This window comes from Clinocottus analis, unplaced genomic scaffold (assembly GCF_023055335.1).
Source record: "Clinocottus analis isolate CAN_PGR_092001 unplaced genomic scaffold, fCliAna1.0.p SCAF_19, whole genome shotgun sequence".
In the NCBI taxonomy this organism is placed as follows: Eukaryota; Metazoa; Chordata; class Actinopteri; order Perciformes; family Cottidae; genus Clinocottus; species Clinocottus analis.
This window is the reverse complement of record NW_027175920.1, coordinates 3,875,764-3,894,393: the sequence shown is the minus strand read 5'-3', so window position 1 is coordinate 3,894,393 and position 18,630 is coordinate 3,875,764. Positions and strand designations below refer to the sequence as shown.

The following is an 18,630-nucleotide window of genomic DNA, read 5'->3' as shown; positions in this document are numbered from 1 at the left end:
GAAAAAGGCCGACGGGCTGGTTTTCACAAGCTGCTCGGTCAACGTCCCGGCAAAAACTACACCATGAATACAAAGACCAAAAGTCTGTAACGCAACAAAGCCCAGTGAGGTCAGTTGTTGTAAAAGCCACAGCTGTAAATCTGCCTCGAGAGGCCCGCGGACGCTCTGGAGGAGCTGCGGCGCTCTACGGCTGAGGTTTCAGACGCTGCAAGCGAAATCTGTTTCCGCGATGGCTTCACCAAGACGGTAGCAAAGAGATGGAGAAAAGAATGCCTGCAGTAGCACGCTCCTGCACTGAGGATATTTCTGAAGCTAAAGGGAACATAAATATACAGAAACCCTGGGGGAGAACCCGCTGCGACCCGCCAGAGAAGTATGATTTGGAAGATTTATTTTCCAGCAAGAAAATGTCCACAAACACGGAGACGAAGCTACGACAACAATACTAATGTCCCGAAGTAACAAAGGCAAAGGCCACACCTCCATTTAATATATGTGTGGCAATAATACTCCTTAAAGACTGCAACTTAACAGTTTAACCAGTTTTGCAAAGAATCTTGGAGGAAAACGTCGGTGCAGATGGGCGAAGCTAAAACAGAACTTTCTGCATACGGAGGAAATTATGCAGCTGCTGCCAAAAGCACCACCTCTACTAAATATTGATTTGCGGCGGGTGAATCCATATGCAATCAGTCCCTTAATATTTATGTTTGTAAAAAATATAGATCAAGTGTACGTATTTGTTTTCACTCTGGCATTAAAACGTTTTAGGATGGCGAGTGCCAGTTACATCCACAGTGATTTAAAGTTGTGAAACAATGAGGAAATACTATTTTGTTGTTGTTCTAGTCACTATTCGCCTTCGTAGTGTGTCTCAATGGCACGCACGTGAGGTGAGGTGGGAATAGAAAGTTGCACTAGTGGCATAATTCACTTACCCAGAATACCCAGTGCAACACTCGATATCGTGCCTTGCAATTGAAAAAGGGATAAAGAGTGAGGCAGTTCAGCACTGGTAATATCACACAGTTAACTAGCAGCTATTTCAATGGGCTCTCGGTGATTTGTGCTCAGGCATTATGCTTCAGCCTCTCTCTCCTCAAAGCGGAGGGAAATGCATCGCTTAATTGAGAGGATTTCCAGCGGCTTTGTGGGGGGGGGAAGCTGTGAGCGAGCTCCTTCTCTCCAGGAGAAATGTATTTACAGCGCGCTCCATCCGCATCGCATTTGTCATTCCAGCCTGGAATAATGTGTGTGTTTTCCTTCCCTCGTGACACACTTTAATTTGCTGGGAGGCTGCAATTGTCTCTTTCGCATAATGAAAGAGGAAAATATTACCATAAATCAGCAGTTGTGCATATATCCAATCACCGCCGTCTATGGGATTTCCGTTGGCTATTTTCCAAAATCAGACTCGCTACCAGGAGTAATGGACACAGTTAGCGCTCGCTGTGGTACTGCTAATGCATCCCACACTCATACAATATACTGTATAGGAGTTAGCAGTTCTGCTAACTGTGTTATTGGATGTTGCTTACATGAATAAACAGAACTGTATTGAAAGATGAATATAGGTTATATGAGTTTAGTATGAGTTCATCTCCAAAAACTTTGGCAATGAGCATTTTTCGGCACGACTTACTTTCAGCTGAACGTCAACACGCTACCATTTCAGTTTAGCGTGTTAGCGTATTAGCGTGTTAGCATGCAAACGTGTCTCAATTGGCAGTGAGGCAGGAGCAAATATTGAAAGTATTTAGTCATGAATCAAATTTCAGGTAAAGTCTGCACATTAAACTTTGTGTAGCGCGCTGGCGGGGAAGCTAAAGCCCAGAAAGGAGTCGTCATGTTCGCACCTCGCGTTCCCTCGTCTCAGAGTCAGTGAGTTTGTTTTGTCTGGGTTTTTGTTAGAAGCCTGAAATACATATACGGTCTGTGGTGAACACATGAGACTTTGATCTTTTGTTCTCGAGTATAAAATACGTCAGTAAATAACCCTCTCGTGAATTCGTAGGCTTCTACGTGTCGAACCAACAAGTTGTCTCAATGAAAATAGAAAACATCACTTCATTAAAGCCTGCTCTGTGTTTACATCCTGTAAATATGTGTGCAATACATCTTTTACTTGAGATATAAGCAATTTATGATCCTTACCATTAAATGTGGCATGGTGTATATTGTTTGATTTTTTTTACATTTTGAATATCTATTTATTGATATTTTCATACTTGCGCCTTCCATTGATGATTCATACATTCACTACTTTCCTCCTGATCCTGCTGCACAGCACTCCCTCGGGATACATACACTTCCATCTCATTATCATACGCCGTCCCTTCTCTCTCCCCTGAATTTACTGACGCTCTTTACCGTCCAATAAAGACGAACATGCCATCAAATTCATCTTAAAAAGAAGCGCCTTAGTTGCCGTTCTAAATGTCACCCTGGATGGAAAATGAAAGAGAAAAACAAGTGCATTAAATCTGGAGCTGCCTGTTGCCTCCTTGTAAACAAACATGGAGCGTCTCCATCAGTCAATAGATGTCCCGGTGACAGCGTGCTGTTGTGAGTAGCTGTCACAGATTGTGTCGTGCAGAAACCATAAGGCCTCTCTCTGTCTCGCTGGAGTTGTCAAAGTGCTTTCTGTAAACCGGCTGAATGGATTGTGTTCAATGACAAGTGCAAACATGGCTGGGGCGTCGGCGTTGCTCTCCAGAAAACGAGGACTGAGCGCGGTCATTGAGTCACTGTTTACTGGAGATTGATGTTTTTATGACAGACGCGATGACAGATGGGCGACATCATACCGCGGCGTTATTTACATCGTGGTCCTCGTGTTCAAGCGAGACAGGATTTGTGATTTGAACGGCGCAGTTCACATCAAATTAGAGCCGCAGCCGTTTGAAAAGCTATGTTCACATAATTCGCAAATAATACTAAATGGATTCTCTTTGGATTTCTGGCTGTTTGTTAGTCCAAACGAGACGTTGGATCCGCCGGCTCGGTTCCCTGATGCACAGATTTGTTGTTGGACCCCAGTGGAGACGGGCTCTCTAAACCTGAAATGATTGATTTGATAATTGGACCCCTGGCTCGTCGGTGACCCAGCCTCGCATTTGCACTTGTCTACTAACAAATAAACATTCAATGCAGCCCTCCTCTGAATGAGCGGCAGTAATTACTGACAGAAACCCGTTCGAGCTACTTTTAGTGGAGTTGCACGTGTCTTTATGTGGCAGATTTTGCAGATAGCAAACGGTCCTCCGAGCACGTTTCTTGTCCCTCGGAGGAGCTTGAAGTAAACACCTGCGCTGGTAGCAGCGATCCCAGCCTTCGATTGAACACTTTATTGTGGGGTTGTTTTTTTTCCGGTGCAGCCTCCAACTTTACCCACTCCAGACAGACACTCCATCACTCTGTTATCAGGAGCCGCTGTCACGAGCAGCTCGTACAAGCGCAGAGAGACCGGTGGACACGCGGGGGAGAACGCTCGGGGAGAACCGAATTTTAAAATGTGAGCTCGTTACTTTGTGCTGCATTCAGCATTAAATGCAACATGCACATGTCGTACACAGGCTTATTATCTCGGGTTGAGGGAGAGAGCCAAGTGCTGGTGATCTATATTAGCCGAGGCTGTTATGAAGCAGTGGGTTTTCCCAGGCAGCCGGTTGGACGTGTTGCTAGGAGACATACCTAGAGATCGGGGGTGGAGAGCTGGTGTGATGAGGAGGCAGAGTTCCCAGCGAGCGTCGGCTTCACATGGAAATAACTGAGAAGTGCCACAGGCGCGCTGTCCCGATAGCAGGATATTGATTTGAGCCGGTTAATTAAATGCTTGTAGTTGTTCACCTCTCGTGTCCACACTTTTAAGCTGGTTCAGAAATATGTGCATCTGTTTCTCATAGATTGAACTCGTGAATAAGTCCAGTAAGAAAGAAACATCCTGTTGATATTATAGTTTGTGGACTGTTAGATGGTGAAATGTGAATCATGATTATACACATATTTGCTTCCATCTGACGTTACAGTAAACTTGTCACCCTCTTCAGAGTTTGTAAAACTTGTCCGTAGCTCTAGAAGCAGCAAGATAAATAAAGAGCAGGATTAGAATTAGAGAACTGACTTTGTAACATATTTCATCACTTTCACTTTGATCTCTGAACTCTGTATTTCATCAATTCTGCGTGATTAAAATCAACACGCTGATCTGATTCTGGATTTTGATATACGTCGCCTCCCAGGAAGCGGTGCACCGGTGCTGATAGATGGGCCTTGTAAAGTTTCTTTGGTTTATTGAGGGCCGGCTGAAGGACTCATGTTTGAAGCAACGCTGCCCTCATCAGGACGCCGGCGTCGGCGCAGCCTCCCGCGTCACGTTGCCTCCATGAGTAATTACCAACGTGACGTAAACCTCTGGCTTGCGGAGATATCGTTTTAAGGTCAAATAAATAATCTTAACCCCCTCCCAGCAGCACCCTGCGATACACGAAATCATGACCACGGTATCTTTGCACCGGTGACTTGAAGCCGCAGTAATTTAATGGGTAGTGGAATTTAGAGTTGGAATATCTCTGCTTACAAAATCTAATTTCACGGCTCTTCCTGTGCCAAGTGTCTGTATTTGAAAGACTAGGACACAGCGGGTAGGGTTTATTTAACCTCGCTGCGACTGATGGTGAGACCAGCAGAGGGAGTTTTGGCTCTTGCAGACAAGTAGCGTCTGATCTCCAAGGATGTGATCAGGAGCTGAGGTGTAAATCTGCCCACTGGAGGAGAACATTAAGCTAATGCAACCGGCAGCGGGCCGGGCTGCTGGTGTTTCTCCCTCAGTCAGCGGGCTGTCGGCAGGCCGGCCTCCTCAGCTGCAGGAGACGGACTGTCAGGGCCAAACAGTAATTGGTCCGAGGGGACTGCGGGGAGGAACGTCTAATTACTAAGAAACATATTCCCTCCCTTGGGCCTGGCAGGTAGACGAATACCTGGAGATATCTATGTGCTAACGAGAGTTCAAAATGGAGTTGAGGCTGTTGACCCAAATGCCTTCGAGGCAAAGTCCCCCCCCCAGTCAAAAAAGGAGTTGTGCTTTTTGTCACTTCACTCGGGTGTTTCGTCGCGCAGAGCGATGGTCGTGCCTTCGTCCGCCGAAGAGGAAAACGTCTCTGAGCGAATGATCGAGATGAGCGCGAGTGGTTTGGAAGACAACTGGTCGACTTTTCAGGGAAATAGCATCTTCTGTCTAACAGTGGGACATTTTTTAGATTGAATAAGACTTCTTTCCACGAGGGAGTAAGAGTAAATGTTTAATTGATGTTGTTTTTTTGTCGGGATAACTGACATGAATTATCATTCCAAGCTAAATGTGTAATGTATGTACTTGTGTTAATGTTACTCTGTTACTTTTTTTAATATATTTCTGGCCGCAACAGCTACATGTGGGTTCAAAATACTCCCATATAAGATGTAAAAACGACATTATGCAACATTTGAAACATTGCGGAAGTAACATAATGATTGTTCTCTCAAAAAAACAAGTGTAAATAACTCCTTCAGACTCTTGAAACGGGTTGAGGAAAAGTGCAAAGCTCAGCTAGAGATCCCATTATAAATGTGTCTTGCAGTGGATGTGTCGGAGCTATCTTGAAGAATAAAGACCCTCGAGTGTAGAAATGAAGGATGCTCTGAGGCCCGACAGCTTCTCCGTCTGCCAAGTCCCACACCACAACACTCCTAGGGTCTTTAATCTCCAGCACAGGCGCAGCTGCTGAGGAGTGAACTTTTTCTGCAAAGTGTTCAGCAGGATCATTTTTTACTGTCACGTGTCACTCTGCATCCAGGCTGGAGCGGCATTAGTCAGCACTCAAACCGTGGTGGTCTGTTTTGCGTTGTTCCTCCACTAGGGGGAGACTCTGAGCAGGACCTGGCTCCATGAAGGGGTCGTTTTTGTTTACACGGTCAGAATGAATGACTTGATCTGGGCCTCTTGTGATTTCATTGGCTTCAAGTACATCTAATAGTCTGGTAATTACTCCAAAGCAATAAGCAGTTAACAGATGTCAAACTCACATGACCACATGGGTACAGCCAAGGTTGGACACAGGGAACAAAACCCTATTAACCCCCCGAGGGCCTTTGTTGATCTCAGCGAGGGTTCCGCTGTCATCCCAGCAGTAAAACGTGGAGAGACATACTAAATGGAGTAGTGGCAGACATGTTGGGTGATTTAGCCATCACCTGCAGCAGCGGGTTTCTCTAGTCTCCGCCTGAAGGGGCCTGTGGTGCTCAGCGCTGCCTCTTTGACCCCGCCGTGATTGACTTGATCTCCCAGAGAAAAGCTCCCATGACCTTAAGGAAGCTTTGAGGAAACAGGGGATGAAGACAGACAAGGCAGAGCAACAATACTGCTCACTCACACACACACAGTCAGCATGTTTGGATTATTACTTTACAGTGACAGGGGGGCTTGAGGTTGCCACATTTGACGTCTTTAATCTTAATCTAAGAGGAGGTGGAAAAACTGTGATTGGCGGCTGCTGAATCAACCCGGTAACCGTCATGAAAAAATCATTTAAAAAGTTGTTTTAGTGCTTAAACAAAAAATAAATTGGGCTCACGATAATAAATGATATATTAGATTTAAAAGTCAAAAGGTTGAATGATACCGCCGCTCCACAAAAGTCTCTTGATACACATTCACGGGCTGAGAAGGCTCATCATTTCAGACTCAGGTGTCCAGTCAGCAGTAATTAGCTGTACTGGGTGTGACAGCTAACAGGTTGTGTTGTTTTCATATGGAGGTTAAATGCCACATCTCCCCCGTGGAGTCCACTGCCTGCCTCCGCTGTAAAGCCTGTGGTCGGGACAACACCTTGGAGCCAAACAATTACATCAAGGTCATGGAGAGGAGGAATGTTCTGCCGATTAGTGCCCGAGTCCGGCAGCAACCTGCAGAGCCCACCGCTCTTCACAGGGATGACCACCGAGGCTACCGGGCATCTTACATTCAAGATGGACTCGGTGAGTTCACTCGTGGGCGTAAACTTCAGTTGTGTGAGGGTCCTGAACGCAGCAGAGCGATGGCCTCTTATAGACTAGAGGACGCTACATCAAGGCCTTCATAACAGCAGCATTCCAAAATGGATCTGTCACAGTTGGACACATCCATGCTGTGATAAATCCCAGACGTGTAATCAGAATAATCTCATGGGGGACATCGTGTTAAAGGATTAGAAGTAAAAGGTTTATTAGGTGAAGTATGTGATTATTATTCTACTTTCCTCTTAATCGAAACTTGGACCATTTGCCTGCCAGAAGCCGGCCATCAGAGCTGCTGCTGTTCCTCTCACAGCAGAGGGTAAGTGTTTGGGAGCAGTGCTGCCTTCAGGAGCGTCTCACTGCACGTGAAACACAGCACATGGTGGACCAGGGTTTATTTGATTTTAATTCTAAAGTTGAAGCAACACTTAAAGGGATGCTATATATATATATATATATATATATATATATATATATATATATATATATATATATATATATATATATATATATATATATATATATATATTCTTTTTTATTGTATCTTATAACGTTACATAGTTGTTAAAGGTTTTCCGTTTTACTTCCAATTACAAACTTGTATTTATATTTTTCCTAATGAAATATAAAGTAAAATGTGTAACGTCGTGGCTCGTGTATCTGTTGTCTTTGGGAGTCTTCCGGGGTGTTTTTTTTTCCACAAGAGTCACTTGTTGACACTAAACTTTTGGCGCGTGTGAAGTGTTGCATTGCAAACGTATTTTTATCAGGAAAAGGTGGCGTATGACACACGCGCGCGCACGCGCACACACACACACACACACACACACACACACACACACACACACACACACACACACACACACACACACACACGGGTCTTCCCTGTTTACGTTTGACGCTGTTCTGCTGAAAAGGCAACACGTCCGGACACGCTGACGACCAGTGCGCAACAACTTGAAAATCATAGTTGATTCTATATTTGTATCAAGCTGTTAAACCCTCTTTTCATTATTCATCAGCTGGTGAAATGTATTATAGACAAGCATTTATATTAGATCGACGTGCCAGATACCTAAGGTTTGTAAAAAAAATAATTCAAAGGAGCTGAAAACGGACCATATACATATATATATATTTTAATTATTATATCCTAACCATATAAGATCATGCAAAACAATCATCCTAAAATGTGTGTGTATATATATAAACCATCTGAGTTATGGAGTAATATTTACTCGGTCATCTTTGTATCATATTTACTAAATCAGATAATTTGTAATGTGCCTTTTTGTTTAAACAAATTCGAAATGTATAGACGTTGCCATTTTCAACACGAGCTCCAGTGCGTATTTACGCACAGTCACTAGTTGTAAGTCCCTCACGCGCCTTCACGCGATAAGTAAAATAAGATGACGCGCAGCATGGCAGTTAAAAGGAGTATCGGTGCTCATTGATAGGGAGATCTGGGTCAATACAGGAGAAAAGAGGGGTGTGACCAGCCCAGAAGTTTTCAATGGGCTACCTGTAGCGCTGCGCATAAATACTCCTCCCTCTGAGGATGAGTTCAGTCCTGAGGGAAAGACACACAGACGAAATTAGGTTTTGGGAATACTGCTTATCGGGCGGATTATGAACGCTTTTGGACACCAACCATCTAACCAGCAGACCAGCCCCATTCAGCACCACAGCGCGCAGGAGCTCCTGGACATGGCCGTGTACTGCGATAACTACGGGGTGTACCAACAGAACCTCCACCACCACCACCCGCAGAGGCCGCCGACGCACCCCACCAGCTACGGCCTCGGGGACTACACCTCCCCGGCCGCGAACCCGTACCTGTGGCTGAACGGACCCAGCATCAACTCCTCTCCTTACCTCGCCGGGAACAACAGCTCGTCCTATATTCAGTCGGGATACGGGTCGAACCAGCGGCAGTTCCTGCCTCCTCCCACCGGGTTCGGTGGCGCAGATCTGGGGTGGCTGTCCATCTCCAGCCAGCAGGAACTCTTCAAGATGGTCAGGCCGCCGTACTCCTACTCGGCTCTGATAGCGATGGCCATCCAGAACGCACAAGACAAAAAGTTGACTCTCAGCCAGATCTACCAGTATGTCGCGGAGAACTTCCCGTTCTACAAGAAGAGCAAAGCCGGGTGGCAGAATTCAATCCGCCACAACTTGTCACTCAACGACTGTTTCAAAAAAATGGCACGGGACGAGGATGACCCCGGTGAGTCGCAATGAAGTGTTTCTGTGTGAGATATTCTCACTGAAACCGGCGTTAAACAGAGTGTGACATGTTGAATTGTTTAGTGATACAACTCTTAAAATGTTTACAAAATACTCATAAAATTGCAACTCATAAAAAAAGCAGATAATTGACAGTTACGTTCAATTTTACAGATGGAAACTCAGATGAACAATTTACTCGTGTGCACGTAAATGTGGCCTAAACGTGTTGTCGTCCATGTTTAACCCTCTGTTTGTTTGTTTGTTTTTAACCGTCCGTCAGGTAAAGGAAACTACTGGACGCTTGACCCCAACTGCGAGAAGATGTTCGACAACGGGAACTTCCGGAGGAAGAGAAAAAGGAGAGCCGACATAACCGGGGCCGACTCCACCGCGCTCCCCGTCAAGACCGAAGACGGCCCGCACAAGCTCTCCGACACCGCCAGCCTGCTGAGCTCCTCCCCGCCCAGCCTGCACGGCTCCCCGGCCTCCACGGAGCCCAAGTCGTCCCCGTCTCCGTCCGCGGAGCACAGCCCGTGTTACAGCAATTTCGTGTCCAGCGTGAACTCGCTGCTAGCGGGCAGCGGCGGCGGCGGCACCGAGGTCTCGCGGGGCGTGGAGCGGGACTACAGCTCCGGGCATCCCGGGGGACTCCCTCAGACCAGAGAGGGCATGTCCGGACTGGGTTCCTACTCGCCGACTTTAGTCTCTCCCCTGAACTCAACAGACAACAACAGGATGAACTATTACACATCAGTACAGAGCCTCTCCAACCATTTTAGTGTTAATAACCTCATCTACAGCCGGGAAGGAACAGAGGTGTAGACGTCTATCTCTGTCTGCTCCGAGAAGTTATCACTCATAGTTATAGCCTTTCACATTTCTTTAGTAGCCTACTGTTATTAATTATTACTCATTTTGTGGTTTAGTAGGCCTACTCGTAAAAATAGCACTGGAAATTAACTGGTATTCCTAACTTGGGAGAAAGTGTTTCAGTGTATTGAAAGAGAATAATGAACTGACACTTCTCCATGTGCAACAGACATGTTTATTTGTAGGAAAGTATTCAATTCACAAATCGGCCTCTTGGGAAATCAATCCTCGAACTGATGGAAGCCTATCTTTTTTTTTTTTTTAAATACCTGTCTTAAAGAAGAAGAAGACACCTATGTACAGAAATTATTTTCATAAGAATATGTGCCATGTATTTTAGACTGAATTTTGTTCTGTGTTTTTTTTTTTAAAAACACGCATCGCTGTTTGAATAAAAGTCATTTATTTTAACTCCCGGCTTATGTGTCATTTTCCGACTTATCCGAGTGTTAGATGAAGAAGAGAAATCAGACAGATAAAAGTCAAGACCCGTTTGAAACTGATATCTACTTTAAATAGTCGAAAGACATATTTATCTCCTACACGGGCCATTTATTGTGATTTTCCTGTATAAAATCACTTTTTTGTTCCTATAATATTAGTGGAGATTCTGCTATACAGTCATTTTACCATCACTGAATGATAAGATGTAACTAACCCATGACGGGTAATTATTTATATATCATTAACATATATTTACAGTATTTTGGAGACAATGCCGTGTTTTCTATCTCTCGTAGAGCCGCAGTCAGGCCCCAAAAAAAGGCAAATATCCAAATTAAGTTCTCAATATTATATAAATGCTATAGAACCTGTCAGGAAATCTGAAGTCAAGTGGCTGTAAGCAGTAAAGTGTGTGAGACAGAGACATTTTCCGCTTGTCACTTCCAATAGCCCTGTTTCATCAAGCAATCAGACCTTTAACTTACTTCCACGAGGTTCAAAAGTTCAGCTTTCTGTCTGGGGCCTGGATTTGATCACTGTGCCTGTTTGATGTGAACCTGTTCGCTGCATATTCCACCTGTCTCCATCTATTCCCAAAGTCTTGTCACGCAGAACGCTGGCGCTTCCGTGCGTGTGTCTGTGTGAATCCTGTTAATGGGATTTGTGGGGTCTTTTTTCTTTTTTCTTCTTCATGTTTTGTTGTATTGGGAACCACTTTTGGACGAGCATCCGCTGAACAATCGTCCAGAGAGTTCAATAATGCTCTTTTGTTGTGCGTGCGACCCGGCGGGACACAACAGAAAGCCTGCTATTGGGGGAGAAAATATTAAGCGGTCCGTGCAGGGGGAAATGTTCAAGTGATTTAACACCCCGCTCCCGTCTTATTTTCAGACAATATGGATACGCACGGAATCAAAGTCTGTAAATAAAAGGAAACACCTCTTAATTGGTTGATAATTGAATTCACTCAGGCGCTCTGTGGTCTGGAATAAAAGAGAAATTAATTGACAAGACTTTCGTGCCCCTTGTTGGAACACAATGGACGCTGGCAATTGAAGAGATCCCCTCCTGGGCTCAAATGAAAATATTGCCATCTGAAGATCTGGGAACAAATTATCTCCCTCAGGCCACATTTTGCTCTATTATCTGTGGAGCAGGGCCACGGATCAGACAAAGAGGATTTTTGTCATACAGCAGCAGGTTCTCACAGTAACAAGTTTTCTGTTGAAATCCTCATCACGTCCAGTGAATGGAGTTTAAAGCCTTTCACGTTCGGAGCCCTTTTACTTCGTATTACTGTCAACTCTTGATCCTTCAATTCCACTTTGTTTGTCGCTTAATGTGGAATTGTCACGACAATTCAGTATTATATGAAAGTCAAGTCCATTTACTCACTTATTGGAGCACGGATTTATACTTTTTACATTTTAGTGGCAACGTTTTACTTCAATTATTTGAGAGTTTTAGTTGCCGATTCAGATTGGCAATTCAAAACATAATCAACTAATACATTATCATACATTATTATATGTTAAGTGACCCTGCATCATATAAAGTAATACAAATAAGGCCTGCCTTTACCAACTGTAACATTAGTGATACTTCTAATAATGCATCTAATTATAATCCAATAATATATATATATATATATATATATATATATATATATATATATATATATATATATATATATTGCTGTCATACTGTACAAAGTGTACTTTTACTCTTAGTGCTTTAAGTATAGTTTGATTATTATGTACTTTTCCTTCAGTAATGCTCATACTTGTGTTAAATAGAATATCTGAATGCTTCATCAACTCTCAGCCGGCCTCCAGAGCGAATAGCACAGAACGTCCTCTTGCTTTCCAAGTTCGATTCGTCCCTCTCAGCCCTCAGAAGCGTAACGCTCCAGCGCCCTGCGCCTGGAGGGCACATTTAGTCGGCCCTCATGAATATCAGTCTCTGCTCCACCTGCTCCGGGGCCTCTGGCTCCAGGGCTGAAGGCCCAGGCCCAGCAGAATACCTCAGCATCAGGGTGGCCCCCGGTCCCCACACTCATGCCTGGTGGGCTAAACCCATAATGACAGGTTTCAGTCTCAAAGGGTCATCCCATCTAAAGACGAGGTTGCCCCATAATAGAAGGAGTTGGTGTTTCAGAACTGGATTATTTCAATCCTCTTTCTCTTTACGGGGACCAGATACACCAGCAAGTCATCCGATGCCAACCCTGGAGAGCAGGGATGGCTATTGCCTTCACCTGCAGCGAGTTTTAGTGAGAGAGAACAAAACAAATAGGACGGATGCTTTATTTACATCAAGGTATATATTTTTTTAATTGAGGCGGTTTAGTGTCGATTTCACAACCGGAGAGACGATTGAGGGGCAATTGTCTGCGGCGTGGAACCCGGAGGCTCGTCCACGTTATCTCGTGAGTGACACGAGCTGGAGTGATGAATCACTGCTGGATAAAGTTGCACTCAGCAAAGTGTGAAACTTAACTCCCATTAGCTGTTCAGCGAGATCTCCTGGACTGATAAACGAGCAACTAGAACAAGACTTGCAACCGTCCTTTGCTCCAAAAACCTTCTGACTATGTGCTATGGGCTTTTTTTTCCTGATAATGTGGAGGGACTTTTAAAAAATGAGCTTCGTAAGGCAACTTGTGGACGTGTAAAGCATTCAGGATTTCAAATATAAAGATGTGTCCGGGGCCTAATAATTCTCCACAGCCCATATAACACTACCTTACAGACAAATCTGCGCGGTAATATGAAAAGGGAGACTGTGCGTCTGACCCCGGTGAAGAACATGATATCTTGACCGTAGGGGGGCTGATTACAGTCTGGGCCGAGCCTGACATTTCACATCTGTTTGTAGCAGTCAGTGGGCATCATAGGGATAATTTCTTATATTACAGCTCAATCTCTTGAGGAAGTGAAATATTTTAGGGAACAATATGATGACAGCTTCTGAGGAAGCCACTGTACGGTTGTCACCTCCCTTCAGCGCACTTTAAAAGGATCGTGTGTGCAATTGATAGCTGAGGAGAATGTCTATCAATTGGCATGACCTGATTCGGTTTCATCACTACTGTCATCCGAAGGCCCATAAAAAGCCTAACGTATGGGCCGGTAGCGGCATGGGATCTCCGCTCCGGAGCGGCAGCCATATGGATTATTTTATACAGAACAAGAGCCATTCAAGCGCAAACTGCTCGGTTGTTGAGAGCGTGTGAGACATGAGGAGACACCTCCCGCATATGCATCGGGTGAAGATTCAGATGTGTGTTATTAACTGTCGTTTGCAGCATTAAATAATCAAAGAGAATAAATCTAGAGAATACTTTAACGGTTGATCATCAAGTTTCCCACGGTGCAATTTGTTGTTTTAGTTGTGCACATGTTTGCCTCCATTCTAGCAGTGGAAGCTGGTTTGGATACCAAGACCTAGAATTATTGGTGAGCACAGGAAGGGCAGCCACTTCAGGCTTGCCAGCAGAGGAACCTGCTGAAAGAGTCAAAGAGATACAAGGATTAACGGACTATAACGAGTCCCAGTAAATCCACAGCCAGGGCCTGTCTTCACATCGCTCTGTCTGGAAAACCTATCCCCAAAACAATGTAACTTATCCCCCGGCTCACTCTATTGCAGGAATATATTTTGACAAAGTCTTTGTTCTCACATTAGGGAACTGTAGGCAGATCATCCGTTATCCGTGACCTTTGTCATAACAAACCGTGGCAGTGGTTTTACACACCGCTGAGAAGCCAGAAAATAGAGTTCACATCAACCAGACTGGTGTTTCAAACAAGTTACGGGTCATTCTGACTCACTTGAAGCCCCCCAAAAAAAGTTAAATGTCTGAAGAAACAACGTTATTGTGTTCTTTGTCATGTATTGTTTTAACTATATTGTCTGATAATCTCAATACAGTGAACATCCTTCTCGTAAACTCCTCAATAAATCAGCAGCCGTTCATCACCGACATGAAATTCCAAACCATGACCTTATGAGAACAATATCCAGGGTTCATGGAACATCAATTTCTATGTGCAGCGCAGCAGAACAAATATCTGAGTAACGGCCGATATGTAATCATTTTAGCTCGGTTCAGGGACCGCTTTAAGTTTTGCACATGATGATGGTGCGTTTGAACCGTCTGCGCACAGGAAACTCATCACGGGGACCGCTGCAGTGTGAGTTGAAATAAAACCCACATTTTTTTAATGTTTTTTTTTAATAATCAAACGACTGCTCCAGTGTGAATGTTTCTGGGGGAAATGGCATGCTTTGTGCTGCTGTCGCCTTGCAGTGATACCACCCGGATTGCAACACCTGCGTGCTGTCATTACCTGCTCTTCACAGGCAGGAAGTGGTGACAGATGACTGAGGAAGTGGCTACCCGGAGGGAATCCATTTTACCCCTCGCAGCTCGGACAAGACGGAAGTGAGGAGATCATTTGGTACTCAGGGGATCCTCAAAATAGCTACCTCTGCACCGCTTGTCAGTCATTGTCAGTAGTTCTGAAGGAAGCTATCTCTCAGTGTGAACGTAACATCGGATGAAGTTCCCGTTGTCAAAAGACGCGCTCCACCTGGAGCACTTTTGAACTTTGAGACGACGCACGTCACCCGGAGACGGATACGTGGCGAACAACTGACCTCGTGTGTTTCACCTGCTGCCATTATGCATTATTCAGCTTCAGTCCTGTGTGATGCTGGTGCATCTGCCCCAAGGAATTCATTCCGTGCTCCCCCTCTCTCCCCCTCCCCCCCAACAACACTCCCTCCACCCCTCCCCGGCCCCTAATGAGACCCCCTACCTCCCGCCTCTATTATGAGCGATGCATACCAATAGAGAGACAGGAGAAGGGAGACAGACTGAGCCTCAGAGACCTCTGGAGCCCTCCCTGGCCTAAACCATCAAACGCATCCCCTCACAGAGAGTCAAATAATGGGCCCGATCGACATTCAACCAAGTTTTCCTCATGTAAGCCGCAGATGATCTATGGCCGACAGGCTTTAAATGATAGCCTTTCAAAAGGGGACAGGCATGCCCCCCTCCGAATGCTCCTTTTGTGTTTGCCACTAATCCCGGCCGGCACTTCAAGGGCCAGGCTCACTTCTGAGGCAGCTGCTATCATCTTAAAGAGGACGGAAAGAAAGGCAGCACTTTTAAACTGCTTTAATCAAGGAGATGTAACACCGTGATAACTTGATCACCCCCTTAGGCGTGTAATTACACCACAATCAACTATTAATGTTATCACCACACACGTTCACTCATTTATTGCCTCCAATAATTAACATAAGAACATTTTTTTTACAGTGTATAAACATATAATCCTTGTTGTTAGAATACTTATTTAAAAAAAAGCAATGTTTAGATCACGTGTTCAAGTGACTATGTGACAGACAGACAGGTTTGTGCGGCAGCATCCCAGGAAGCAGAGAGGAGAGGCCAATTTGCCAGACAAGTATTCAAACAAACTCAGCGCACAGCAAGTGCCATGTGTTGACTCTGCTATTGGAGTCTATCAACCCCAAACAGCTTGTGTGTCAACTATAAACACAAGACGTGCACCCTGTCTGGGGAAGCGGGGGCTCCCAGGCTCTCTGCTGCTGCAAAGGCTCCTCTGTTAACGCTGAGAGTTGCGCTCGCTCTGCCATTGTTAGCCGCGCGGCGTTCCCTGATAGAAAACAACCGTGTGTTGTGTCGCTCGGACTCGTTTAACGCCGCCTGTTCCCCCTTGTCATGTCACGGCATTCCAGCGCTGTGACATAACCCAGGATGCTCGCGCACACGTGCGGCCATGCATGTTTTCATATGTGCGCGTGGATCCGCTCCACGCTGACGCTGACAGCGCCGCTGAGAGGCCGACATCACCCACAGAAGTGTGTTGACGTGCCCCCACTTGACAAAGAGGCCTTTATTTTATTCAACCGTGAGGGAAAATAGGTTTTTACAGGCCCCGGATAATCGGAGGCACACAAAGGCATAATTAAAACAGAGGGTAAGGACTGTATTTAACCTGTGAAATAGAGATGGTGCTGATTACTGCGTGAATCACCGGGTCACTCTCATGCTCCCAAGATTAAGAACAGTGGATGTTTACATTTAGCTTATTTCAGAGTTACATGAGTCAAGAGTCATTGTATGCGTCCTAATTGACCTGCCAGTCTAGATCGCTGAATGAGTATATGAGAATATATGAAATACCAGTGGAGAGTGGTGGTTCTGATGGTGTACTGTATCACCAGGCTGATACCAGGCTGTGATTGAAAGAGCCTTGTTTTTCTGACCCCTACTGTTCTCAGCATGGAGCATCTTTTTAAACCCTCGTCACTACGACCAGAACGCACTGAATAGCTTCTGCAAAAAATCGGAAATAATCCAGTTTTCTTTTTTTTTCTTTTTTTTTAGAAATCCTCTCCACATCCATCCTCTCAATGAACGCAAATGGGCGACTAAAATAAGCGTTAGAAGACACACTTTTTTATTTACTTTAAACTGTCGGGGACCAACTCACTGACAGGGACATCAAGATGGATGGGGACTCTTAATTAGGTGGGTCCGGCTATGACCAGATAGCTTTGTGCAACTGTCAGTGCCCCTCCCTTTATAAATTGTGTAATTATCCCTTTCATTACACTCAGCTCTCAGGCTACCTGATAGAACTCAATGGGAGGTGTCCCTATCTCTTATCATTATGCAAATGCAGCTTGTGACCAGCAGTTAAATCACAATGGAGGGGTGGTGAACAGTAGCTATCAAGCTAGTCTGCCAGTCTAGCGGACGACCCCAGTCAGGGAGCTGTCTGTCTGCAGGGTGATGGGCCGTGACATGTCTGCAGGCCCACAGGGTATTCAAACCAGGAGGGGAGAGCCGCCTTGGGACAAGTCCTGGAGGGCACGCCCCCCTGACCCCTATCTGCATACTGCTGGGCTGCTCAGACACCGCCTCGAGAGCCATTTGAATATGATTAGACATTAATGACCTTCACAAATGTGGAGACAGAAGACGCTTTGTTTGGGGTCTGTCTCAGGGCTCTGGGGTCTGGGCAGAGTTGTTGGGTCTTACGATTCCCAAACCCCACCCCCTTTTTTGTCTTGTACCTGTGCTAAGAAGCTGTTTGCATTTGACGATGCCAAACGTGGACCCGTAGCACTGTAGAAAGAATTTGATGAAGGGGGAGTGACAAGTAGTTAATTTCCATTCTGTTAAATAAGCCAGGCACACTGCCCTCTGCGTACATGTCAACACTGAGGGCTTGTATGGGTCACACACTAATGGCCGAGTTTACAGTTTAGCACTGTTTCTCTCATTGAATAAACAGAAGCAATACTGTAAAACATCGTGCATCTATACTTTTTTACTCGTGAGTAAGTAAAAATGCTCAAAAAAACCTCGTAAATCATGTGTGGCTTCATATCAAAATTACTGTATTCATCAGTCCCTTGTTAATAAGTCCATAAAGGAGAGTGCCTGCAGAGTGGATGTAAAATGATGACACATGTTAAACTATGCAGGGCTTGGACGGCTTCTACAATTAGATCAGGCCATCTATCCAATAAATATAATGAGGATGAATCAGACAGTTGTGCTGGTTTTAATGGTGTGTAATGGTACGAACGCTGACAGCATAATAGCCTCGGCTCTATCGACTTTTCTCATTACGGGACGGTAGAGGTCTTGGTCCAATCACTATATTTAACCACGGCAGGGGCAATCTTCTCATGCCCATATTACTATACAGCCTTTAATGAAGAGCACAATCATCAGACGTTTAGGTTTAATGAAAAGAGCCACCTGCTAAAGTGCACAGACAGACCTCAGAGACAAGCGACCGTTTAAAAGGATCTTCTGATGAATCATGCTACTCATGCAGGGCGCGTGAGTAAAGACAGTGCAGCAGCACAGGCGTTCATACGGGTGGAGGGCATCGATAGAGAAGGCCTTCCAATAATGTATTAATTGGGGAAAATATTTTAAATTGTCACCCCAGAGCCTATATTAAAAATAATCAGTACACAATTGTGCAATTTGGTAAA

At 44.9% G+C, this 18,630-nt stretch overlaps 1 protein-coding gene across 1 annotated transcript; it reads left to right on the top strand.

Moving 5' to 3' along the window:
- The first annotated feature begins 8,629 nt into the window (after nt 1-8,629).
- foxi1 (forkhead box i1) lies at nt 8,630-10,421 on the top strand. The gene is made up of 2 exons (XM_068583673.1): nt 8,630-9,262; nt 9,545-10,421. Exons 1-2 carry the CDS (start codon nt 8,665-8,667, stop codon nt 10,084-10,086), a joined length of 1,140 nt encoding a protein of 379 aa, XP_068439774.1. The 5' UTR covers nt 8,630-8,664; the 3' UTR covers nt 10,087-10,421.
- Nucleotides 10,422-18,630: the final 8,209 nt, after the last annotated feature.